The sequence below is a fragment of the Lissotriton vulgaris genome, chromosome 7 (genome assembly GCF_964263255.1).
Source record: "Lissotriton vulgaris chromosome 7, aLisVul1.2, whole genome shotgun sequence".
Classification (NCBI taxonomy): Eukaryota; Metazoa; Chordata; class Amphibia; order Caudata; family Salamandridae; genus Lissotriton; species Lissotriton vulgaris.
The window spans coordinates 1,581,920,553-1,581,945,229 of record NC_141695.1 but is presented as its reverse complement, the minus strand read 5'-3'; the positions used below and the strand labels follow the sequence as shown (position 1 = coordinate 1,581,945,229).

The 24,677-nt window shown below is 39.9% G+C and overlaps 1 protein-coding gene across 2 annotated transcripts in view; it reads left to right on the top strand.

Moving 5' to 3' along the window:
* Positions 1–24,677, top strand: part of LOC147706032 (uncharacterized) — a 777,463-nt gene that overhangs the window by 655,159 nt on the left and 97,627 nt on the right. For both annotated transcript variants that reach the window (XM_086932483.1, XM_086932484.1), the window contains one exon: positions 18,218–18,308. In XM_086932483.1, the coding sequence (XP_086788609.1) occupies positions 18,218–18,308 (91 nt within the window). The remainder of the gene's footprint in view (positions 1–18,217; positions 18,309–24,677) is intronic.

Genomic DNA, 24,677 nt, shown 5'->3' with positions numbered 1-24,677 from the left:
CTGACTTCAGATAATGGTTGCACTGTTTTCCCTGTACATGCAGCTTAGAGTGTAGGGGTTGGCTACTAGTTTCAAGTTTAAGTTTATTATGTTTTTGGCTCTCAAAAGAGGGCCACATAAAATAAACACATAATTATACATCATTATTTACAATAAAATCACAAGGAACAAAAGATAAAGGAATCACTTCATATCCACTGGACGAACAGTCGCCTAACATTTCTCTAGGTATCATTAATAAATATCTAAAAACCCTTTAAAAAAGTTAAAAATTTTGAAACAAAACATTTCATTTGGTGGACAATAAAGTGCATGGAAAAAAGTTTTTACATTTAAGATTCCTAATTGTAGACAAATAGGTTTTAACCATTTATGGCGTAATGGGCGTAGTGCAGGACAAATAAACAAGACATGATTACGATCCTGTACAGCATTATAAACGAGATTACATATTGGAGATAAACCATACCACTTTACAAAAAGGAGATTTAGTGGGAGCAGATCTTGTCTTAGAAGGTACCATAACCTACGGACTCTATGGGGGATATTCCAGGTCAGATATTGTTGGGCCTGCTTTGGTGTGTATGTGTTTAACAGTAGTTGCCTTTCTTTTTTTCCTTGTTGGGCAATCATATCCAATTTATAACAGAGTTCCCAAGATGCACATTTTAATTTGGACTTTAGTTCAAAAGGAGTAAGTAAAAACAAAGTACTTACATCTAACTCTAACAGAGTTACTGCTATTCTAAAGTTTTTTACTAGCAGGGAGAACTCGTTAAAATTGCCCAGGAGTTCATTTTTAATGGCTTCCCGTAAGGAACCCGATTTACCTCTGTTCAAACAGGCTACCCACCTTACGAGAGCAATCAACCCCTGTACCCAACAACTTCGGAGTCCAAACTCCAGCCTGCATGAAGATACAGAGCAAGCTGTATTAAGGGAAGAAATTCTTCTTAGTACCTTTCCTTCCATTATTTGTAAGAATCCCCAGTGTTTTAACTCCACTAATTCTATTCCGTACAGTAGAGTTGCAGGGATCTTTGCTCTAAATACATCCAAAAATAGTGTAAAGTGTATTTTCCCTGTAGCATTGTACAAGGAACATAACCCCATGCCATGAGCAGATGCTTTTCGCGAATTGTGCTCAATGTGGGGTTTCTCACTTAGGTTTGCTGAGATTATTTTACCTAAGAAGGGGTAAGTTTTACCCACCTCTAGTTTCTGCCCTCCTATAGCCCATCTATAGTTTTCAAACCTACATTTTTTCCTTCCAAAGATGCACATAATTTTACTTTTCGAAGTATTGATCCTCATGAAATGTGCTTCTGCGAATTGATGTAATGCATGTAGGCGGTTAGACAAGCCCTTCGGAGTTAAATCTAAGATGAGAATATCATCTGCATACATTAGAACCGAGATAGATGACCCTCCAATTATCGGGGCTAGCCCACCACATGCTGCAATGGAAGTAGGTAAGTCTGCCGTATATAGAGAAAACAATATAGGGGCCAGTATACACCCTTGTTTTAACCCATTCGGAGAAGGGATAGCCTCAGCCAGAATCATATTAGACATCCCTCGCAACGAACACATCTCTGGTCACCTGAAAGACCTCCACTGGCTACCCGTCAATAAGAGAATCACTTTCCGACTGCTAACCCACGCACACAAATCACTCTACGACATCGGACCAGAATGCCTCAACTCAAGACTGTCCTTCTACACCCCCTCCCGCCAACTACGCTCCTCCAGCCAAGCCCTCGCCACTATACCTCGCATCAACAAGTCCACCATGGGAGGCAGATCCTTCTCTTACCTGGCTGCTAAAACATGGAACTCACTCCCCACTCACCTTCGCCTTACCCAGAACCACCTAGCTTTCAGAAAGCAACTTAAAACGTGGATATTTGACAAGTAATCCTCCTCCCCCTCCTTAGCGCCTTGAGACCCTCTGGGTATGTAGTGCGCTATATAAATTCTCTGACTTGACTTGACTTGACATTGGGAAAGACCCCTTTCCCCGCCTTGTAGTACCTTACACCACGTGTTCGAGTGGAGAGACTTTACAAGTTCGAGTAACTGTATTGGCATACCTAATGCAGCAAGCTTTCTCCACAGCGTTGGACGGTCTACCCTGTCAAACGCTGTGGAGAAGTCTATAAATGCCGCGTATATTCCACCACCTCGAACACGTACATATTTGTCCACAATCACCTGAAGAGCTGTTAAATTATCAAGTGTGCCATGCTCTTTGCGGAATCCAGTTTGTTCCAGGGGTAAGATACCATTTAATTCTACCCATTCAGTAATTAATATTAAAAGACATTTAGAAAAAAACTTTCCCTATTGAGTCCAATAGAGCTATTAAGCGATAATTCGTAGGATTATCCCGCTCTCCCTTTTTAAATATGGGAATTAATATACTTCCCCTCCAAGAGTTAGGGACTGATCTCGATAGGAAGCATGCATGGAACACTGGGAGGAGAATCCTACTCCAAGAAGTGGCATCTTGCTTCATTATTGACATGGGCAACTCATCCGGACCCATAGCTCCGGAAGAGCGCATACTCTTTATCACGGAAGCTATGGATTTCTCGGTCGGGAGCTCTATATTATGCTCATTATTCGGGGCTAGGTCACAGTTATCACCCACTACACCGTTAGATGCGTACAAGCTAGATATAAATGATATCCAGACATCTTCAGCAATAGAGATGGGGGTGGGGGTGGTTCTTGCACCACATCCCTTCCCTATTATGGACCAGAATTCTCTAGGTTTATTAAAGGCCGATGCCTCTCTTAGCCTAATCCAGAGGGAATCTTCTTTTTCTCTTTTTAATTTTGTTCTCAGTCTGGCCCTCCTTCTTCTTAGTAAGGCTAACTTAAGCTCATTTTCCCTAGATCTACTAAGGAACTGTTGCCTCACAAGTTTATTTATTTCTTTATTTAAAGGTAGTAATATACTAGGAGCGGAGTGCAACTTCTTAGGATTTCTTGACTTCTTTGCTGTTGTGGTAAGCTTTTTCATAAAGATTTCGAAGTATAAGAATTCCCTACCCTGCCATTCTTCTAATTCTAGTAAAGTTTGTGCGAGGATTTTTTGCACAGCCTTCATAGCGGTAGGGTCCCAGAAGCACCTTACAGACTTACAGTGAATAGAAACTCCTTTGTTAATTATAGACCAAGAGTCAGTATCTGGAAGATGTAATGAGACAGTTATATTGATCACATTATGGTCGCTCAAGGGGGCTTGAGAGATCATTATGTCTCGAATAAAAGATAACGTATCATAGTCCGTAATTACATAATCCAGGATGGATTTACCCCTAAATGACCTAAGTGTAAAATTAGCGGGAGTGTCAGAAGGCATCCTACCATTTACAATTAACCCCTCTAAATAGCTAAGTTCTTCTAGCAATATCTTTCCTCTTTTATTAGTTTTTATATTACTAGGAAAGATTGCTTGAGGTATGTTATATGCTTCTTCCTTGGATTTGTTTCTAAACAAATCTGTACTTGAATTAGATACTTTGCTATTTAAGTCACCCATAAGTAAGATATATGGGGGCTGATCAAGCTCTAATAATTGTTTTACATAGGAAAACATTTGCTTCAAAACATTGTTAAAAGTATCTTCAGGTGGGATATATGCATTTAAAATTACCAGAGAAAACCGTCTACCTATAGACGCTAGATTATTGATAGTTATTGATTGAAAATGATTACTACTGTCTACGTAATGGGAAAATTGCCATTGTAATGAATTAGATAAAAAACAGGCAATTCCACCTTCCGCGTGACCTTTTTTCGAGGGTGTAGCTACGGCCTCAAGGACAAAGTAATCTTTCCCCCCATATAGGATATTTTTACACCATGTTTCCTGAATACATGAAAAGTTTACTAGATTGGTGACCAAAAAGCCTTGGTAGCAGTAAGCATAGCAAAAAGATTCTAGAACGTCAATGGGTCCAGTTGAGTTATGTAGTCACCTTAAACTTTGGGGCAGTTGAGACTACAACTCCCACAATGCACCGGACCACCTGAATTTCGGCGATCCCACAGAGGACCACTGATTCTTTGGATCCACCAAGTGTTTTTTCCAGCATTTTGCAGGAGACTAGTGCCACTAGTCTAGGGGAGACAGAGGGTGCTTCTGGCTTCAACATTTCTCACTGTCTTCAGCAGGGATGAGTTTTAGCCAAGGACAAGTCTCTTGCCACAGGGACAGAGTATCTGTCTTTTTCTTTGATGCTGTGGGAAAAGTCCTGATGTCAGTGACACAGGTCTCCTCTTGGTCCATCCTTGATGCAAGATGTTCAGATCTGAGGTTCTGGTGTCAGGGGGGGTCCCTTAAATCCTAGATTAAGTGGAGCTAGAATTAGTGGAGCTTAGGGTGTGAGAGCTAGTAGCTTAATTTCTGACTCCTGGGACTAATTACACTGCCTGGCAGGAGGTCATAACCTTGTCTTGTTGGGAAAGCTTGGGCTGGTTGGCCAAAACACTGAGAAGGTGGGGCAACCAGGTGAGCAACCTCTAAGGTCGCCACCTGGGTGCATACCATGTCTCCCAGGGCTTGAGATTTTTGTCAGGGGTGAAAAGGCATGTTCTTTGATTAAAAAATTAAATATTTTAGTGGTACCACAATGGAGCTGAGCGTGACTGGTTAGCAGCCCATGTTATACTATTAACTGCTAACCCTTATAGTAGTTTCTAATGGGGAATCCCACTATAGGGACACATAGCCTTGAACTGATATATCCACATTTTTTATATAATTCATCCTGCCTCCTGGGCAAAGATGGCCTACCTTAGGGATGTCTAACATATATTTTAGGCAGTGCATTTGACTGTGCCACACATGGGGAGTACACAGTTGAGTTCAAACAGCTTGCACTGCTCCTGCAGTCTGCAGTGGCAGGCCTGCCGTTAATAGTTTGCTTGGGTCACCCAGGGTGTCAGAAAACTGTGCTGCTGCCGTGGGGACATAGCAGTTTTTAGAGTGAGTACAGGCACTGGGGTCTGGGCAAAAGACTCCAGTGCACTATCAGAGTCATAACCATCAGCATTTGCAGCAAAAGGCGGGAGTAACCATTCACAAGGAGGCACTTTCCAACTCCACTCTTCCATCCAAAGATTAATATTACATTATGTTGGAAACCTTCTGCAAATAAACTGCTGTTGACCAACTGGAGGAGATGGTAGGTATGGTCAGCACAGATATAAATGCAGATCCATGAAAGCAAATCAGTTTAGCTGGAGGTTCTACATAGATATTGAAGAGGTGAGAGGAAACGGCTGGAGAAGGACTCCATAAAAAATTAAGGAAGATGTAACCATGAAGTGAGTGCACAAAATATTTTGTGAATTAACCTGCAAAAAGGAGCAAGACCATGACAAGGAAGAGCCTGCAATACCGGCCCCACTAAATCTAGTTAAAACCAGCCTATATTCAACTCTGTGGAATGCCATTAACAGCTCCACTAAAAGTGCGAACTGTAGATGACATATGAAAGATATTCAAGCTAGCGATACAAACCAATTGTATGTCCCATTCTGGTTGACTGTGAGTCAATGAGGCACCTGAGACTTTAAAAAAACTGAGTGTTTCATTGATACATGGTTCTCAATGAGCCTAGTTGCCACAGCCTATAAATAAATATTCAACAAGTTAGACATAACCATTAGATCCCTGGGCACCCTCTTCAGAATAGGTGAGACAGTAGCCTTTTAAAACCAGACGTTATCAAACCCATCCCAAAAGCCAAAGTAAGGATATTGGAGAAAGGGCCAGGGTCCAAAGTGAGGAGATTCAAATGATGGGATAGGAGGGCGACCCCCATTTAAACTTTAAAGCGGTCGTGCAGGAAAGCTGAAAATTAATTAGAATGGAATGATTTCATCAGGGGACTGTTTTAACCATAGGAAACCAGGATGGACAGTGGAAAATGTGAAAGGTCAATCTTGCTCTGGACCTTGTCAGTACTGTGTGACGAAGACAGCTATCAAGTCATAAAGTTCTGGGGTTGGGTCATTCTTAAAGATATTTGAAAATAGCTTTCCACTATTTCTGAGCAGAAATGACACACACAGAAAAAAATTATGACAAGAAATTTTACTTTTTTTAAGTCAACAAATGCAGCTTTCCCTAACAAGCTGGGGCCTTATTTATGAAGGCCTTGCGTCAGTTTTGCGCCGCCAGTGCGTCACTTTTTGTGACGCACCAGCGGTGTAAAAAATGCGCCTTGTTGCGCCATATTTAAAAAGTGACGCATCTAGGTAGATGCGTCACTTTTTAAACCCCTGCGCCACATTATACCTGCGTCAGGTATATTGTATGCAGAGGGGGCGTTCCCCCGCAAAAAGCCTCGTAATAGTGACGCAGTGAAATCTATGAGATTTCACTGCGTCACTTTTAGGATGTTGTTGCGTCAAAATCTTGCGCCTGCCTCACAGCAGGCGTAAGACTGACGCAAGCCCTTTCACATGGGGCTTTCCCCATGTGAAAGGACGCATTGCTGGAGTTGCGTCACTTTTGTGACACACTCCAGCAATGCGTCACTTTTGCGCTTACAGATGCGTCAGAAATACTGACGTATCTGTAAGTCCTTGTGACATGATGCGTCATACATTAAATATGACGCATCATTTTTGTCGCAAGGAGTGCACAGTGAAAAGTGACGCATCGCTGTTTTCACATAGCGATGCGTCACTTTTCATAAATGAGGCCCCTGGAATCTAAAGTAAAGTCCTTATGTTAGTAGCATTCTTCTCCAGCTAACACCAGATTAAGGGCAGCCAATGAGGCAGGAAGCCAGTGAGTTGGCTGGGTGTGAAATTTTGCTATATTCTATCTAACTAGCAGCCCGTCCCGACGTTGTCCGGGTATGAATTGCTGCCGGCCAGTAGTATATTGTTTTGTAGGATTTCGTTTTGATAGCATTTCTTATCTGTGACTGGCCTGTGAAATGCTCCGATTCACAGTTCACTGCTGATGCACTTAAGAGTGCGCGTTCAGTAGTGTGTGAACTCGAGTTTCCCTACTTTATTTTTCTTGCAATATTATATAGCGCGAACTCAACAACATGGCATGAGCACAATTTACATTACAGAAGAACACATTAATTTGTCGTAGGCACGGGTAGACAAAGCGATTTGCATGGAATCACAGGATGTTGAGCTGATGCCGAGATTCGAATGTAGCTCCCCAGCTCTAAAGTGTGCAATTCTAGAACTTGTGGCGGGAGGTGTGTCAAAAAGTGTATGTCGGTGCTGGCCATCAATGAGAGAGACCTGTACATTTTTCAAATCGGTGGTGAAAAAATATGAGCATGTAGCTGCAGATGTGGGCCGCCGTGCCACTAATGTACTTACCGGGGGAAGGTAAACACTCATTATTCCGCAACTTTCTTTCCGCATACCATCACTCTGCATACTTTCATTACGAAAGTACCATGACTCCGCAATGCCATTATAACGCATGGCATTACATTTTATATGCTTTTACCACGCATACATTTACAACGAAATTCGTTGTAAATGCGTGAATGGTAAAAGCATGTTTTTTAAAAAATGTTTGGATAAGTTAAGTATGGGTATAGGGGTATATGTTTTGGGGTACTGAGGTATATGTTTTGGGGTGTTTGGGTATTTTAAGGGTTCAGATATAGTTTTGGGTAATGGGGTACAGGGGTAGTTTTAGGGTTTAGGGATAGGTATGGGTTTTGGGGTACAGGGGTATTTTTAGGATTCAGGGTTAGGTTTGGGTTTTGGGGTATAGGGGTGTTTTTAGGATTCAGGGGTAGGTTTGGGTTTTGGGGTACAGGGGTATTTTAAGGGTTCAGGGCTAGGTTTGGGTTCTGGGGTTCAGGGGTATTTTAGGCTTCAGGGCTAGGTTTGGGTTTTGGGGTACAGGGGTATTTTAGGGTTCAGGGGTAGGTTTGGGTTTTGGGGTACAGGGGTATTTTAAGGGTTCGGGGATAGGTTTGGGTTTTTGGGTACAGGGGTATTTTAGGGTTCAGGGGTAGGTTTGGGTTTTGGGGTACAGGGGTAGTTTTAGGGTTCAGGGCTAGGTTTGGGTTTTGGGGTACAGGGGTATTTTTATGGTTCAGGGGTAGGTTTGGGTTTAGAGGTACAGGGGTATTTATAGGTTTCAGGGCTAGGTTTGGGTTTTGGGGTACAGGGGTATTTTTAGGGTTTAGGGATAGGTTTGGGTTTTGGGGTACAGGGTATGTTTATAGGGTTAAGATGGGTTAGTGTTTAAGGGTGTTTGGGTATTTTAAGGAGTAAGGGTGGGTTATGATTATGGGGTGCAGGGGTATTTAAAGGGAGCAGGGTGGATACCCGAAGCTGGAATGTACAGAACCTGGGAAGAAAAAAACAATGGAATATTGGGCACAACGCTCGCTTTTTTTCTGTAATTCCGCGCCCCTCACACGCCCACGCCCCCAGCACACGCCCACAGCACTTGATATGAGACATGGCATGAAGGGCGGAACGTACCACACGCCCCCAGCGTTTGTCACGCCCCCCAGCACACGCCCACAGAACAACGCAGACACGCCCACAAGGGACTACTTTGCTTGCACAGTTCTTTTACCTTTTAAATGTATATGGTGGGCGTCTGCATAGCCAATGTCCTTCTGCTGCAACTGCCCTTTCCAACGCTGTATTGGGTGTTGTGATTGGTGCTGTGGTTCCTGAGATTACCCACCTCAAAGGTTTGGGTTCTCTCTTTATTATATTAGTATAGATGGGGTCACTAAATTGAAAGTATGACAACATAGTCCTTTGGACATGAGTGAGAGCAGGACCTAGGATAGGCTCATAGACGGTAAATATAAATTTCCAATTGAGCTTTAGATAAGTGACAGACAGAAACGGGGTCCTCAAGTTAAGGTACCTCATTTGTGATTTAGATGATGTAAGAAGTTGTCAGACCAAATCAGAGAAAATTAGTTTATTTTGGGGTTTGAGGATTAAGGAGCACACTAAAGGTGAAGTATGCCGCACTCTCAGCGTTTTAAACAAAAAAAAAAGCGGTAAATACATTATTGCATTCCATGTATTCATCAACAAACCCATCCTTAGATTAAAACCATAGATTTCTAATAATAAATGAAATAATAGAGAATGTGACTGAGGGCCAGATGTATGACCATTTTTGCATGCGCAAAAGGGTTGGGGACCCATTTGTGCATGCAAAAATACCAATGGGCCATGTACAATCCCTATTTACTGAGTCGCAATTTATTCCTGACTCGCTAAACAGGATTTGCTACTCGCTATTAGGAAGGGGCGTCCCAAGGGTATCCCTTCCTAATAGCCACTCACTACCCTATGAAAGATTGTTTTGCAACCGGAATTGTGGTCATAAAACACTAGTAGGTGGTAAAGCACTGACAAGATGTCTTGCACATCTAACCTGGGCTTCTAATGGAATTCTATAACGGATATTAGCAAGCCCATTATCCCCGTTTTAGCTGCAGTTTTCTGCCGCTAAAATGGCGATAATTTTAACAAGGTTCTTGCTAATATGCCCTTGGGTTCGAGTCTCGGCAATGAAGCTGAACATCCTGTGATTCTGGGTAAATCACTTAATCTCCCTGTGCCTAATAAAAATTAATGTGTTCTCATGTAACGCAACTCGTGCTATGTAAAGCGCTCGGATACCCAATACGGGGTCAAGTCCGCGCTATGTAAAACTCCGTAAAAAAAAATAAAAAAATTAAACTAACTGAACTATACCACCTAGTGTGAAACAAAGGAGTAGATTGCTAGCTGTAAGCATCCCAAGGACAGATATTGTGACAGTGTTTCAAATTCAAGCCGAAGTGCAGCGTGCCGAGGGAGTAAAAGCTCAACCGGCATGCCAAAGGTGCGAATGCGCAACCAACACCTTTTCTAAAACCACCTTTTCATGGAAGCGAAGTGCAACGACTAATTCTATTAAACATAGAATTAAAAACACAAAGTTAGTTCTGAAATACAGGTGTTATACCTAAATGTTAGGTTCCGCCTCCAGTTTCATATCAGCTAATGTGACAGTGAAAAGGGATGAGTTGCGAGATGAGATCTAAAAATGCAAGTAATGTAACGTGAAGGATGCCTTGTTAGAAATGATCCCAACGTTCTGACAATGAAAAGGAAGCCAGTCTTTCAAGTCCAATCCAGAATGTAAAGTGCCTTGATTAGGCTAATTCGAACAAGAGAGCTCTTGTAGTAGGTGCAATTGTGGCTGACAGACTTCAGGGGTTGCTTACTATTAACCATTCCCCTAACATGGAGTAATATTTTGCCATTCTTCCTAGTTCCATTGGAACGCCACATGTACAAAAGTAAGTGACTGCATCTCTACTTTGCTCATGCATTAAAAATAGCCATTTCAGCAGAATGCTTCTGTCAATTTTCAGCGCAGAACAGTAACATAAAAGATGGCACAGGGACGTACGTACATAAATATCAGTGTTGCTGTGTTGCTGCTCCCCCCCCCAATGCACCAAGTATTCCCTTAATGGTATGGCCAACAATCTCCTATAAAGTATATTTTTTAAGGCAGACCTTCCAAGGGGAGCCTTCAAGTAGGGCTGAAGTGCTGAAGCCTGGTGAGATTGAAGCAAGTACAGAAACCCTAAAGTATGTGAAGCTTCCTGCAGGTCAAGCGCTTGAGTTTTTAGGATGGATTTCAACTGTTGGTAAGTTACCACTGTGTGAATGGAGAGAGCGAAGTTCAGGTACAGGGAGCAGAAAGCCTTCTACAGATAACTCCAGAGAACTTGAACAGAGACTTGACTCTGCTTTGAACATGGCCGGTAGTATAGTTTTCATTGAGCCTTTTAGGGGAGAGTTAACCTTACTATTCTACAATGGCCATTTTGTTCTCAATTTCTTGGCATACCAGGCCAAATTCCAATTGCAGCAGTGTGTTTCGGTGGTCCAAAATGTTTCCTGTATGCTGCAGATTGACAGTACTCGAGGACTCCCAACAGCATCCCAGGAAAGGCAAGGTGCCCATCATTTACGGTCGGGAGCAGTGTCACCCGAATGGTTATGCAAATTCCTCCTGTGGTAGGGTCGTGTAGATTTTGATGGAGTTTTGCAATGTTGTTTTAGCTGCCTCTCCCTTTACTGCCCTGAACTGTAAGAATGCTTTACTTGTGTTAGACAGCCAAACGCCCAGATATTTATATTTGCTTGTTGTTGCCGGAAACACCACAAAACCATTACAACGCGGTACGGTTACATTGTGGTTTTAACAACGCAAGTCGTTACATCGACTCGCACTGGAGGATGCTTTAGACTAAGGAATAGTGTGAATTACTATTCCAACACCTTCCCTATTGTACATAGACTGGGTTGGAATATTAATTCACACTATTCCTAAGTTCAGCGCCCTCCAGCACAAGTTGATGTAACAACTTGCATTGTCAAAACCGCAATGTAACATACCGAGTTGTGATGGTACGCGTTGTATCATCATATGTCCGTTGTTGCTGTATGGAGTGTCCCAAGGTTCCATCCCTGTTGATATTTTTTTTACACTGCCCAAGGATCAGAACCTTGTCTGTTGCAGCGTTCACTGTTAGGCGTTTCTTGATGTTGTAAGTGGAATGCATACTGCAGGGTCTCTGCATCCCAATACAGGTGTGATCTAGAAGGTATGTAACTGTTACCACGCATCTTTTAGCACGAAATACTATTACAACGAAACTATTACCACGCAAAACCTTTTACATCGAATACCTTTACAACGCATTACACTACAACGCAGATACTATTACAACGCATACCATTACAACGTAAGTATAGGTAAGTTTATCTCTTTTTAAAATCATTTATTAGGGGTATTGGGTTTGGGTTTTGGGGTACAGGGGTATTTTTAGGTTTCAGGGTTGGGTTTGGGTTTTGGGGTACAGGGGTATTTTTAGGTTTCAGGGCTGGGTTTGGGTTTTGGGGTACAGGGGTATTTTTAGGTTTCAGGGCTGGGTTTGGGTTTTGGGGTACAGGGGTATTTTTAGGTTTCAGGGTTGGGTTTGGGTTTTGGGGTACAGGGGTATTTTTAGGTTTCAGGGCTGGGTTTGGGTTTTGGGGTACAGGGGTATTTTTAGGGTTCAGGGCTGGGTTTGGGTTTTGGGGTACAGGGGTATTTTTAGGGTTCAGGGTTGGGTTTGGGTTTTGGGGTACAGGTGTATTTTTAGGTTTCAGGGTTGGGTTTGGGTTTTGGGGTACAGGGGTATTTTTAGGTTTCAGGGTTGGGTTTGGGTTTTGGGGTACAGGGGTATTTTTAGGGTTCAGGGCTGGGTTTGGGTTTTGGGGTACAGGGGTATTTTTAGGGTTCAGGGTTGGGTTTGGGTTTTGGGGTACAGGGGTATTTTTAGGTTTCAGGGTTGGGTTTGGGGTTTGGGGTACAGGTGTATTTTTAGGTTTCAGGGTTGGGTTTGGGTTTTGGGGTACAGGGGTATTTTTAGGGTTCAGGGCTGGGTTTGGGTTTTGGGGTACAGGGGTATTTTTAGGTTTCAGGGTTGGGTTTGGGTTTTGGGGTACAGGGGTATTTTTAATATATATATTTACAAATTATTAAATAATATTAATATAATTAATTACAATATTTAATAATAAAATATTTAATAATTAATTAAAAAATTAAATAATTATTAATTACATTATTTAAACATATTATATACTTACCTATACTTACGTTGTAATGGTATGCGTTGTAATAGTATCTGCGTTGTAGTGTAATGTGTTGTAAAGGTATTCGTTGTAAAAGGTTTTGAATTGTAAAAAATGCGTGGTAATGGTATGCGTGCTAAAAGTATGCGTGCTAATATCATATATCCGATCTAGAATGACAAGGTCATCTATGAATTGTACGATTGGAAGTTTTAGTATTCCAATTTTTGGTGAGAACAAGTTCCCTTTGGATATTGCCGGCCCTAAATCGGCAGTGTAGAGATTAAACAACATGGGCCCTATGACACAACCCAGGACTTTACTTGTGTTTATTTTTGGTGAGGCGTGAGTTTGAGTGAGGTTATTTCGGAGGTGACTGTGTATAGGGCAATTATTGCATTGGACAGGTTGTTTGTGATGCCCCACTCATCTAGCTTTGCCCATGAGATGTTACAGTTTATGTTGACAGATGTGATGTTGTAATGTACAAAGCATGCATATAGCGGACATGGCCTTTTTGCTGCTGCTTTTTTTGCCAGGAAGGACATAGCAATGACATAGTCTAATGGATGCTTTGGGCCGAAACCCTGTCTGATAATATGGAATGATCGTATTTTCCTTACCCATTCCTCCTGCTAGCATTGTAGGACCTTTGCGAAGGCTTTCCCTCAACACTCAATAAGTCTATTAGCCTATAGCTTTCTATTTTAGAGCTGTAGTCCTTTTTATGGATGGGATGCAGAAGGAATCCCCTCCATGATGCTGGACTGTTAGAGGACAAGATAGAGGCTTGAAAGAACTCATGAGTTTGTGGGACCTAGAAATTTGTGTCATTCCTGAAGATGACCCCAGGTAGTCCACTGGGTCCAGTGCCACCGTCTGTGCGTATTGTTTGAAGTATGGTTTTTGTTCCCTTCACAGCTAAACTGATCAGTTCCTTGACTTGTCTGCCCAATCTGTATCCTGCTTGCACATCCCAGGTTATGGGAGATGGTTCAGGACCTGGATACAATGATGTAACATGACTTGACCATTATTCCGTGGAGACAGCATTCACTGTGCTGGTTATTTTGTTGCCAAGGCGGTTCACATATCCCTAGAACCAGCTTAGGTTGGAGGCAAAACAAGGCTTTACCTTTTTATATTGTTATAAGTCTATGTACACCTACCTCCCAGCTTCCATGTATTTTCATTTTGGGCAAAATGACACACTTCTTATTCAAATGCAAACTTTGAAAAAGATGAGTCAAACAAAAGGAAGCAGGTGCAAGTGATAACTAAAGTTGTGCATGTATGATGTATACAAGGACACTTTTATAAAAGTTGAAATAATAAGAATGGTCTTGTTACTGTACTTTGCAAATACTTTGTATTTCTGCTTTACAGACTCAAATATATTGTGCTACTAAAATGAAATCTCTATTTTGGTCCCACAGATTCTTGTTTGGACAAGGGGACGAACAAATCAAAGTGCAAGTTAAAGTTCCCCATATGACGTGAAAAACAATGGGGCTTATTTACAAGCCCCTTGCGCCGGTGGTACGTCACTTTTTATCATATTAAAAGTGACGCACCAGAAGAGCAAGGGGCTTGTAAATCAGCCCCAAATGTTTTTCAGAATGTTAATTGTTCACATTTTAACATTTGGTTAGACACTGACTTTAGAGAAGTTTCTTCACCTGTGCACAATGTCATGTGGCCAAACGTTATGGTGAACACTGCACTCTTGAAAGGGTTAGCTGCACAGGACTGATCATTCATGGACTTTTCTTCCAAGACTTCTGATTGCATTACGTGGTCGAACCTGTAGGATAGGTGAAATAGTGGGATCGGGGCGTCCTGTGTTTACCAGCTGGCTTATTAAGCGGGTTTACTGTTTACTCTTGTGTTAAATGATTGTTTAGAAAATTAAGTAAAATTAGCAAATTATTAAAATGTATATGAATAAAGAAGCAAAATGGAGATTTGAATTTTTTCTACTTTCTGAATATGTAACGATGTTTGAAATTGAAGGCTAAAAATGAAGTTATTATCCTCAGATTGATTCATGGGAGCCCTGCAAGTGCATAAAACTGAAAATAATATGGATGATGAATGGCCTCAATTAAATTTAGAAAAGCTCCAACTTTACCATTAGAATTAAAATGTAGACTTTTTATATATTTGTTTGTGAATTACATTAAATACTTTATCATTTGTATATTTGTTTGATGAATGCTTGTTTTTATATTTTTTTATGTATTGTTTTTCAGTTTAAATTATTGAAAATGTTTAGGTTGTTGTCTCTGGATTCCGGTAATTACTTTGTGTGAGGCCCTGTATTCCAATAATGATTCAGTGAGGTTATACGGGTTCCAGTAATGATTAAGGGGAGGTCCACAGAAGTCAAATGTTAAGAACCACTGATTTAGACCATAACTTTATCTACCATGCAATGTTGCCCCTACTCTAGGTTCACATAAAATGGGTGCATTTTGCTATGTAGATGATCTGCTGCTTTGGGGCTGCACAGATATTTGGCTGCAGAGCACTGTAGGTGCAGTGGCGCTAGATATTCAAACAGAAAGTTTTAAAATATTTTTGAAATCAAACATCAAGAAATTTATATTTAAAAAAAAATGTAAGCCTAGAGGTAAATGTTATGTTGAGGCCCAGCATCTAGTCTAGCAATATGTAATAACTAGGTAGTCATTTAAACTAGGAACAACTTTCTAGGGTTACTGCTGGGAATGTCTGTGAATAGAAAAAAAATAATGGAAAGTTCAGAAAGCGATATAAATATTCACTTCCTTTTCTTTTTTCTCATAAATAGTGTCCCACATAATTAATCTAATATCTGATTCTGTCCTAACATTAAACATAGTCCTTAATTAACAGTATTTAATTATTTAATGAATGTAATATACCCTACCTGTAAAAAAACCATGAATAGATTAAGATACATTACAACATTGGAATGTTGGTTGAGAACTCCATTGAAGACAATGGAGTGGATCTGGTCTAGCAATGGCTGGTATAGGCATTCTGGTCCAACAATAAATTGTGTGTCTATGTGTTTCTCCCTTTTTAATTTAGAACATTCTATCCTCAGTGTGCAGGAAGCCATTCTGCCTTGGGCTTCCCTACAGCCTTATAGCCCACTGCCAAGGGCTATATCAGTTGTTAAAAGCCCTGAATCTGGGAGTGAGCTTATAATGAGAGAGGGGCTTTAATGACCGGTGTAGCATGAGACACAAGGGGTTTAAGGCTATTAGAACATTCTACTCATTAAGGGTAGAATGTTCTCAATCAAAAAGGAAAAAACATGAAGACAAACGTTGGAATGTTGGAGCGCAGGGCTTATACCACCCATAATAACTTCGGAGCCACTCCATTGTCTTCATTGGAGCTCTCAAGGTTCCGATGTTCTAATAGTTGTTAATTTACCCCTCCCTTGTTATAGTTATTACTGGGGTTCACATCTTTTAACAGCAAGTATAGCCCTTAGCAGAAGTCTATAATGCTACATTTCTTATAAGGAATTTCCTTATTAAAAAAAACACTAACTTAAATGTATGGCTATGTCTGTATTGGGGTGGCGGAGTGAGCTAAAGAATGATGATGGATTAAACCCAGAGCAGTTGACTGGGGGTGAGTGCTTGCAATGTTCAACACTCCGTCCATCATACCCTTTGGTTTTGATTTGTTCGCCCTAAGTTGGCAAGGTATGCCCAGACGTGAGTCCCTTGCTCACTTTGCCTTAGAATTCAAGCTAGGCTGGCTGATGAAGGCCTATTTGCCAGAAACCAGTCCCAGGATGTTTGTTTCCGGTCCAGGGAAGACATGGCTTGGCAGTTCAGGCAGACTGTTCCTATGAGGCACAGGGTCAGACTGATTTGCATATGGCCATATCTGAAATGGGGTGGCGGAGTGAGCTAAAGAATGATGATGGATTAAACCCAGATCGGTTGACTGGGGTTGAGTGCTTGCAGTGTTCAACACTCCGTCCATCATCCCCTTTGGTTTTCCCCCCTTTGGTTTTGCTCTTGTAGAATTGCTCATATGCATTTGTAGAAAATGTCCAAATTATATCAGCTTTCAAAATTAAGACATAGGTAATTAGGTCTTTTAAAAGAGTTGTATATGTCTTTGTATTCTGAAATGCATACCATTTTTTCATATGGCACTATGGTGTACATTGCTGAAGTGAGTGAAAAGAACACAAGTGCATATTTCTACATGTCCTTGGTGAAACCAAACCACACTCCATTAATATGTGTGTGCTCTGTCCCTACTTCTTCCCTGGAAACAAATGTACTAATGCAGTTGGCAGGAGTGCGCATTCAGGGCAACGAAGACCAGCAAAGTGAATACACACAAACATGCTAGTTTGTGAGTGTTCTCTCCCATTTGCAGGGTCATCTCCCCAAAGACATCCGCAATCATGCTCTTAACCATATACTTCAGGCTCGAGCAATTTCATAAATTTTTACATTCATAAATACCACATGAAAATGCAAAATATCTGCTATTGTTTATTCTGTGCATCAAAAATGAACATTTACATTAATAAATTACAGTAAACTGCATTTAGGAGAGCAAAGTTGTTTGATAATTAGGCGGTAAAAGATTAAAAAAAAGATTAAGGGGTCGATTAGGATGGCGGACGGATTGTCTCCGCCGGGCTGGCGGGGGTAATCCGTCCCCAATTCTCCTTGAAATTACCCCAACACATTAGGATGGCTGGGTGATCCGCGGCGGACGGCAAGACCGTCCGCTGCTTTTCCGCCGGTCGCAAAGTGCTCACATATGGTGGCGGTGTCAATGAGACACCGCCAACCATATTACGATGCCGGCTGTCCTATGCCTTTCCATGGCCGTGGAAAGGCATACGGTCTTTTCTTTGGGGGCCCGTTGCGGGTCCCCACGGTGAAGGGGGGGTGGGGGGTGCATATGGTTTCCAAGTACAACATGGCAGGCACCGCGCAGTGCGTGTCATGCTGTGCTTTGAAACGCACAACATGCATTTTTTGCATTGCGGCGGCCGGTGCTTTCAGCACCGCCCGCCGCAATGTTAAAAATGCGGGATGCACCCGCCACTGTGGTGGATGCATCCTAATTTGACGCACGGGACCTCCGCCCCTGTGGCGGACGGTCCCTTCCTCCGACGGGATGGCGCTAATCGACCCCTAAGTTAGGAAAGTCCTGGCTCAAAAAAAAATGGTATGCTCAGATTCACTTAACTTTCTTTTATTTGTTTTGTCAAGGTTTAATCTTCTCCAGCGAGTCACACAAAAAATATTATATCAATTATTCCCTTTTAAGAAAACAAGAGCAGAAGGAATATGTTCCTCAATACTTTCATAGTTCCTTTATTTAATTGTTGGAGAGAGATTCCACTCATAAATAAGCAATGCCTCATCAGAAAATATTTATTCATGCAGTGACATTTTTTACTGTTATGAACATCTCAGCTAGCCACTAAAGTTATGTTGATTCTTACAATGTTTTCCAATAAAGACTGCATGTGTGGACTACATAGCACTCTTATTGATAATTTGTTCTGCAGGTATGTCCCAACAGCAAATGACATTAAAATGTACCAGTCTTTTAATGGCCAGATAGCAGACCTACATATCGTAGACCAGTTTATGTTTGAGGTAAGAATTTTAACTACTTGATTCTCAATAGATATTGTGTTATGTGGCAAGACGTATGTTGTGTTTTAGTATTCAAAAAGAAAGAATTTAAACCTACATGGAAATGTTATTATTAATTGATTTACTCTTTCTCTTGTTTTTATTCTTATTTTGGCAGTCTTTACAATTGATCTTAAAATAGAATTTCACTTTCTAAAGGTGTCGTTTTTCCTGGACTAACATTTGTAACAATTTACTTAAAACGTCTGCAATTTTTCAGTATTAGTCCATCATTGTAAATACATTGGTATTGTTAATAATTTTATGGTTTAAATATTTGAAAGTAATACAAACTCAGTTCATTTGAATGTGGCCCTATATGTTGGGTACTGATTTATAAAGGTCTCCTGGTAGTCAGTCTAACCCAGGGGCTTTCCCCTTTTGTAGTGATTTCATTGGATACATAGTTTCCTTTAAAGAAAAACGGACTGCCTCTAAAACATTGCGCTTTTTATTGCTGACCTTAACTGGCTCCACTACCTCACCAGCGGGTTCACAGTCCGTCTCAGAATACAATGCCTGAAAGTACTCTTCCCAGAGATGCTGTCAAATATGAAAATCTTCTTCGCTAGTCGGATGGGTTACCCCTTTAGATAAAAAATGCCGGAATAACCAACTTCTTTTTTTTTTAGAGAGAACAGTGATCCTTGTTGGGGAGCAAATGAAGGTATACAATCAATATAGACTAGAATCAGTACTATATCACTTCTGTCCAGTCGGACAGTGAATTTTAATGAATGAACACGTAAGAATCTTAACACAGAACAAAAAAATGGTACACAGTCCTGCGTCCTACATAGTCACAAAACATATACAGGTCCAGTTTTGCAGCCATCGAGCTCCGGACTGTATCAACTCCGCCCAGGTTACATCGACATCGCAACCGCAGAACGTACACCTCTCTGCCATCACTCCTTGAGTGTTCTCAACTATCTGGGCACCTGTGAAGTGCATTGCGGCCACTGCTCCTCCATTCCCTCCCGGCCTCCTAATCAGGCCTCCGATCGTGGAGTTACAACTAGCTCATTCATACTTACTCTTGACGTGCATTGCCACCCTAGACCTTCTATTCCTTCCCGCCTTTCCAATCAGGCATCATATACTTCAGGCTTGTATTAAATTGTCCTGATGATGATCCTAGTATTGCTTTAAAGGATCAAAATGTTGTTGACTTGCTGGAACACCTTGCACACAAATCTATTTTATATTTAAGTGCAACAGTTTTTTTCATGCTTTTTTTAACCATTTGCATTATATACAAGCTTTTCTTGTCTTGCCTGAATGTTTTGTTCAAATGTATATGTTTTGTGACTATGGAGGACGCAGTACTGTGTCCCACTTCATTGTTTTGTGTTAAGATTCTTACTTGGTCATTCATTAAAATTCATATAGTACTGATTCTAGTCTATATTAATTGTATACCTACATATTCTCCTTAACAAGAACCATTGTTCTCTCAAAATACTGACACCCAAGGTCCTTGCTTACCTTTTTGGGTCCCCTTGTCTTTGTTTAAACAGAATAACCAACTGTCCTTCTGCCTGGATGCCTCAACTAGAGTACAACAGTTATCTATTTCCCAACTACACTGTCAGCTTCCGCTCTCTTGTAGAGCCTTCTTTTATTATTTATGTCAAGCTGAAACCCTGCTTTTACTGCTGCTGTAAGTTCTATCCTAGATTGCCTACAATCCTCATTATACCATGGGGCACTATTGCGCCTAATCGACGGTGGCCTTCCCTGGCTGCTGAAATATGGCAGGAAAATAGTTGCTAATTGGTAACCACAGATTGTCATGTTTAAATGCTAACTATAGAGAGTTCATAAGGAATCTGTCCAGTCTGTGGTGTGACATACTAAATTCCAACAAACACAATGTAAATATTTCTTTAGCTTTCCACTTATAAGTGGTGACCTGCTAAGCAGTTGGTATTATTGCTATTAAGAGGTCTACAAATGTTCCTAGTAATTTGCTATTAAACTAAACAGAGGGTCCAATTCTGATTTCGGCCGAAGGGCTCCGAATTATCCTTCCCAACCGAGCCCATTCCGATGGGCTCGGTTGGGAAGGAATCCAACTCGGATTTCCGGATTGCGGATGGCAGGCTCTGAGAGCCTGTCCGCAGTCCGGAAATCCTCCAGTACTCCCCCGGTCGCCTCTGTGCGACTGAGGAAGTAAGATGGCAGCTTTTCACTGCCACAGACCGGCACAAAAAGGTAGTTGGAAGCTGTCTCTGGGGGCCACCAGCAGGGCCCCCATGGGTGTGAGGCTGCCAGATGGCGGCCTGGGGCAACATAAGGTGCCCCTCCGTTGATCCCTGCACCCGGTGGCAGGCACCTTGGTGTGCCGGCCACTGGGTGCAGGGATGAACTTCACCCCTTCTTTCTACATTGCAAGCATGCTTTCTGGTTGGAAAGCATGCTTGCATTGTAAGGTATACGCATCGTACTAGCAGAGCTGTAACCGACGACAGCAGGTCGGTCGGTTACAGCTCCTCCCGACCCAGAGTGTACCCTTTCCAAAATAATTTATCTAATGAAAAAAGTGAGTAAACATTGGTTATAACTTTTGTCAAACATGAGTTAGAAATTCAGAAAAGCAGTGCATAGAAAAAATATATGCAAGTATAAACCAACCAGTGCATCACAGGCCCAGCAAGTAACTTGTTGAATTTAGTTTAAAAAGAAAAACTGGAGTGTATAATAATATTTTATGGAAAAAACAGAGGGGCATATTTAAAAAAAAAAGTTGGAGCACTGAACTGTGCCAAATTTGACAGTACCATGCACTGACATTTTTTAAATGCAGGGCTGTGCCGCATTCACAAGAATACCATGCATCTGAGTATTTCCCGTACCAAAAGCAAAGCTGCCTAGCGCCAGTGAATGTACCCTGCTGCTATGTTGCAAGGGATGATTGTTCATGTGCATGAAGGGACACTTTCATGTACATAAACAATCAACAATGGTGATGTGCTTTTTCTATGTGGGCTGCAGAATACAGCACACAAGGAAAGAGCAAAAATGAGGAGAAATTAATGATTTCTCCTCGTATAGCCATTTTAATACCCCGTAATCCATTGCATTAGTGTTTGGCGCAGCCTCAGCCTTGTAAATTTGGACAGGGTCAAAAACCAATGGGTGTTGTGGTGGAACACGCAGGGCAATACCCATTGTGGTAAAAAGTCTAAATATCGAATTCTTTTCAAAGTACAAGAATATCGAGTTGGAAATATCGTAGGGACAGAATATCAAAATCAAGAATATCGACAACCAGAATATCGACCTGAAGGTAAGAAATATAATTTTTATTAATATCGAAGTTATTAATATCAATAACAAAAATATCGATGTTACTATTATCGATATTAATATTATGTATTATATGTTTGTGTTTTTTGTTAATTATTGTACTAGTCTTAGAATATATGTATAATTTTTTTCTGAAGTTAGTAATATTTTTTTTAAGTAAATTATGCATTTTAGTACTGTAGCAGGTTGTGGGTTTAAAGGGGAATAGGGTGGGAAGTAATTTAATTATAGTAAATTAATTTAAAAACATTAGGAATTAGTAATTATTTTTAAATAGATTTTGTGTTTTAGTTCTGTAGCGGGTTGTGGGTTTGTAGGGGCATAGGGTGGGAAGTAATTTAATTGTAATTAAGAAAATATATATTTGTATTTATTGGTATTGATAATTTTATGTTAAATAATTATTAATTGGTAATTCATTTTTATTAATTTATTAATTGGTAATTACATTAAGTGTATTAATTTATTATTGAAGTGTGTTGTGAGGTTATAGGGCAATAGTGTGGGAAGAAATGTAATTGTAATTAAGTAATTCTTTCTTTTATTGTTGAGTATTGAATAATATTTTATTGTTAATTAAATATTATTTGGTAATAACTTTTTAATAATTGATATTTTGGGGGAGTTACTTTATTGTTCATTAATTAGTACTTTTTAAGAATATTTGATTAATTATCATTCATTGGTATGTATCAATAATTTATTGTTCATTCATTAATAATTGCTAAATATTTTTTCATAAATAGTTTTTTGGTTTTGAAAAATAATGTGTTTTTATTTTATTATTACTTGGTAATTCATTTTTAATAGTTATTATTTAATAGTTTTTATTATTAAGTCAACGGTTAATTAATTATTAATTGGTAATTATTTTTAAGGAATTATTTATTGGTATTGTTAATTAATTTATGGTTACTTAATAATCTAATTATTATTTATTTAACAAAAATATTTTAATTAATAGTAAGTTATTTTAACCCCTACGCTATCCAACACTTTCCCCACTGTTGCACCCTCTGGAGTTGGAATAGTAATTTTAACCCCTACGCTATCCAACACTTTCCCTACTGTTGCACCCTTTGGAGTTGGAACAGTAATTTTTACTCTCTGAAGTTGGAATAGTTATTTTAACCCCTACGCTATCCAACACTTTCCCTACTATTGCACCCTCTGGAGTTGGAATAGTAATTTTAACTCCTACGCTATCCAACACTTCCCTACTGTTGCACCCTTTGGAGTTGGATTAGTAACTTTTCCCCTACGCTATCCAACACTTCCCCTACTGTTGCACTCTCTGGTGTTGGAATAGTAATTTTAACCCCTACGCTATCCAACACTTTCCCTACTGTTGCACTCTCCCGAGTTGGAATACAAATTTTTACCCCTACGCTATACAAACACTTTCCTTACTTTTGCCCTCTCTGGAGTGGTAATAGTTGTTTTTACCCCTACGCTATCCAATATTTACTGTTTTAGTTAATGTAGAGTATAATTTATTTACATTTTTGCTTTTTATTTAATTGACATAATTTTTATATTTTAATTTATATTGTTGTTGCATGTGTATGTATGTATTCATAATTTATAAAATATTTTTAACAATTCATAAGTTATTATATTAATTAATTGTAAATATTATTAAGTATATATATTATATTTTATATGTATATACTTATTTATTTTTTACATCGTGTTTATTACTCTTAATTTTAACCATATTTTTAACTATGTTTATTTTAAATATATGTATAATTTATTTTATTTTACATTATTTTAAACATTAAAAAAATTATACTTTTAACAACGATATTTTTTACAATATTTTTTTCAGATATTTTTGCACTTACTATGATGTAGATAGGATATTCTGCCTCCGATATTTTTGACGTCAATATTTTTGACGTCGATATTCTGTCAGTAATTCACCCATTGCATGCCCTTGCAGAGAGTGGAAAAGGGCATATTCACAAGGAGGTCCTATGTCATGCTAAGTGGCCTAGTGCCACCTTGTAAATATGAAAAATGGTGCTATGACAGAAGAGCATCAGAAAAGTGACACTGGTGGTAATAGGGGCTTATAAATTGTCCCAGGGTTTGTGTTAAAGTAGCAAAGGGTCCTGTAGAATTCACTGTGGCCCAGAGTTTATCCCAAGCGGAAAAAGACCAAGTACTATGCAGCTGCAACTCCCACTAAGCTTTGTTTGGAAACATAGGTCAGTCCATATTGGGCGTTTGGAGGCAATTTGTTTATGACTTCAGCTTTTGAGAGCAAATTCCTAGAAATAGGAGTATTTTGCACATGAGGAGCTATAAAGCTAGAAGAAAAGAGGGACCAAAGTGCAATGTGGAGGAGACCTTTAAGCTCATTATATCTTGTAAGCATAGTATTTGAGAGATGTTATGTGCTAGGTGGTTCTGAGAATAGAGTTAATTTATCTTAATCAATGTATTATACCATATGATACTACTAACAAACTGAATAAAAGTTGAACAATCTGAAACCATGAATGATTTCAATGAGGAACAGGAGTGTGATAAAGGAGACAGTAACAAAAACGTGGGCGGGTTAGTCATAATAAAATATGTTTGTGATAAAAAGTGAAAACCAAAGCCCTCTCTAGATAGAACCGTAGCTTCCTAATGTTGCAGGCAGAATCCACTAAATGAACCTGAATATGTGTAATACCAAATACCTGTGAATAAGTGGAGAAATCCTGAAATCTAACACCTCCAGACACTTTGGGATTTTTCAATCTTTCTAAGAAAACTCTAGGTATCGTCCCATTCCAAAGACACTTAGATAATATGCTATTTAAGGTAGCAAAAACCTTTTAGAAATTTGAACCAGCATCAGTGTAAGAACAAAGTTTACAATTGGGATAATCATTGTCTTGATTGTATCAATGCAACCCGCAAGATGAAAATAAAGGAGATAATTTTTGTTTACTGTTATGGGCTTTACTTTGTCATCTGTTTTGATATTAGGGGCATCCCTAATAGAATGACAATGCCAGATCC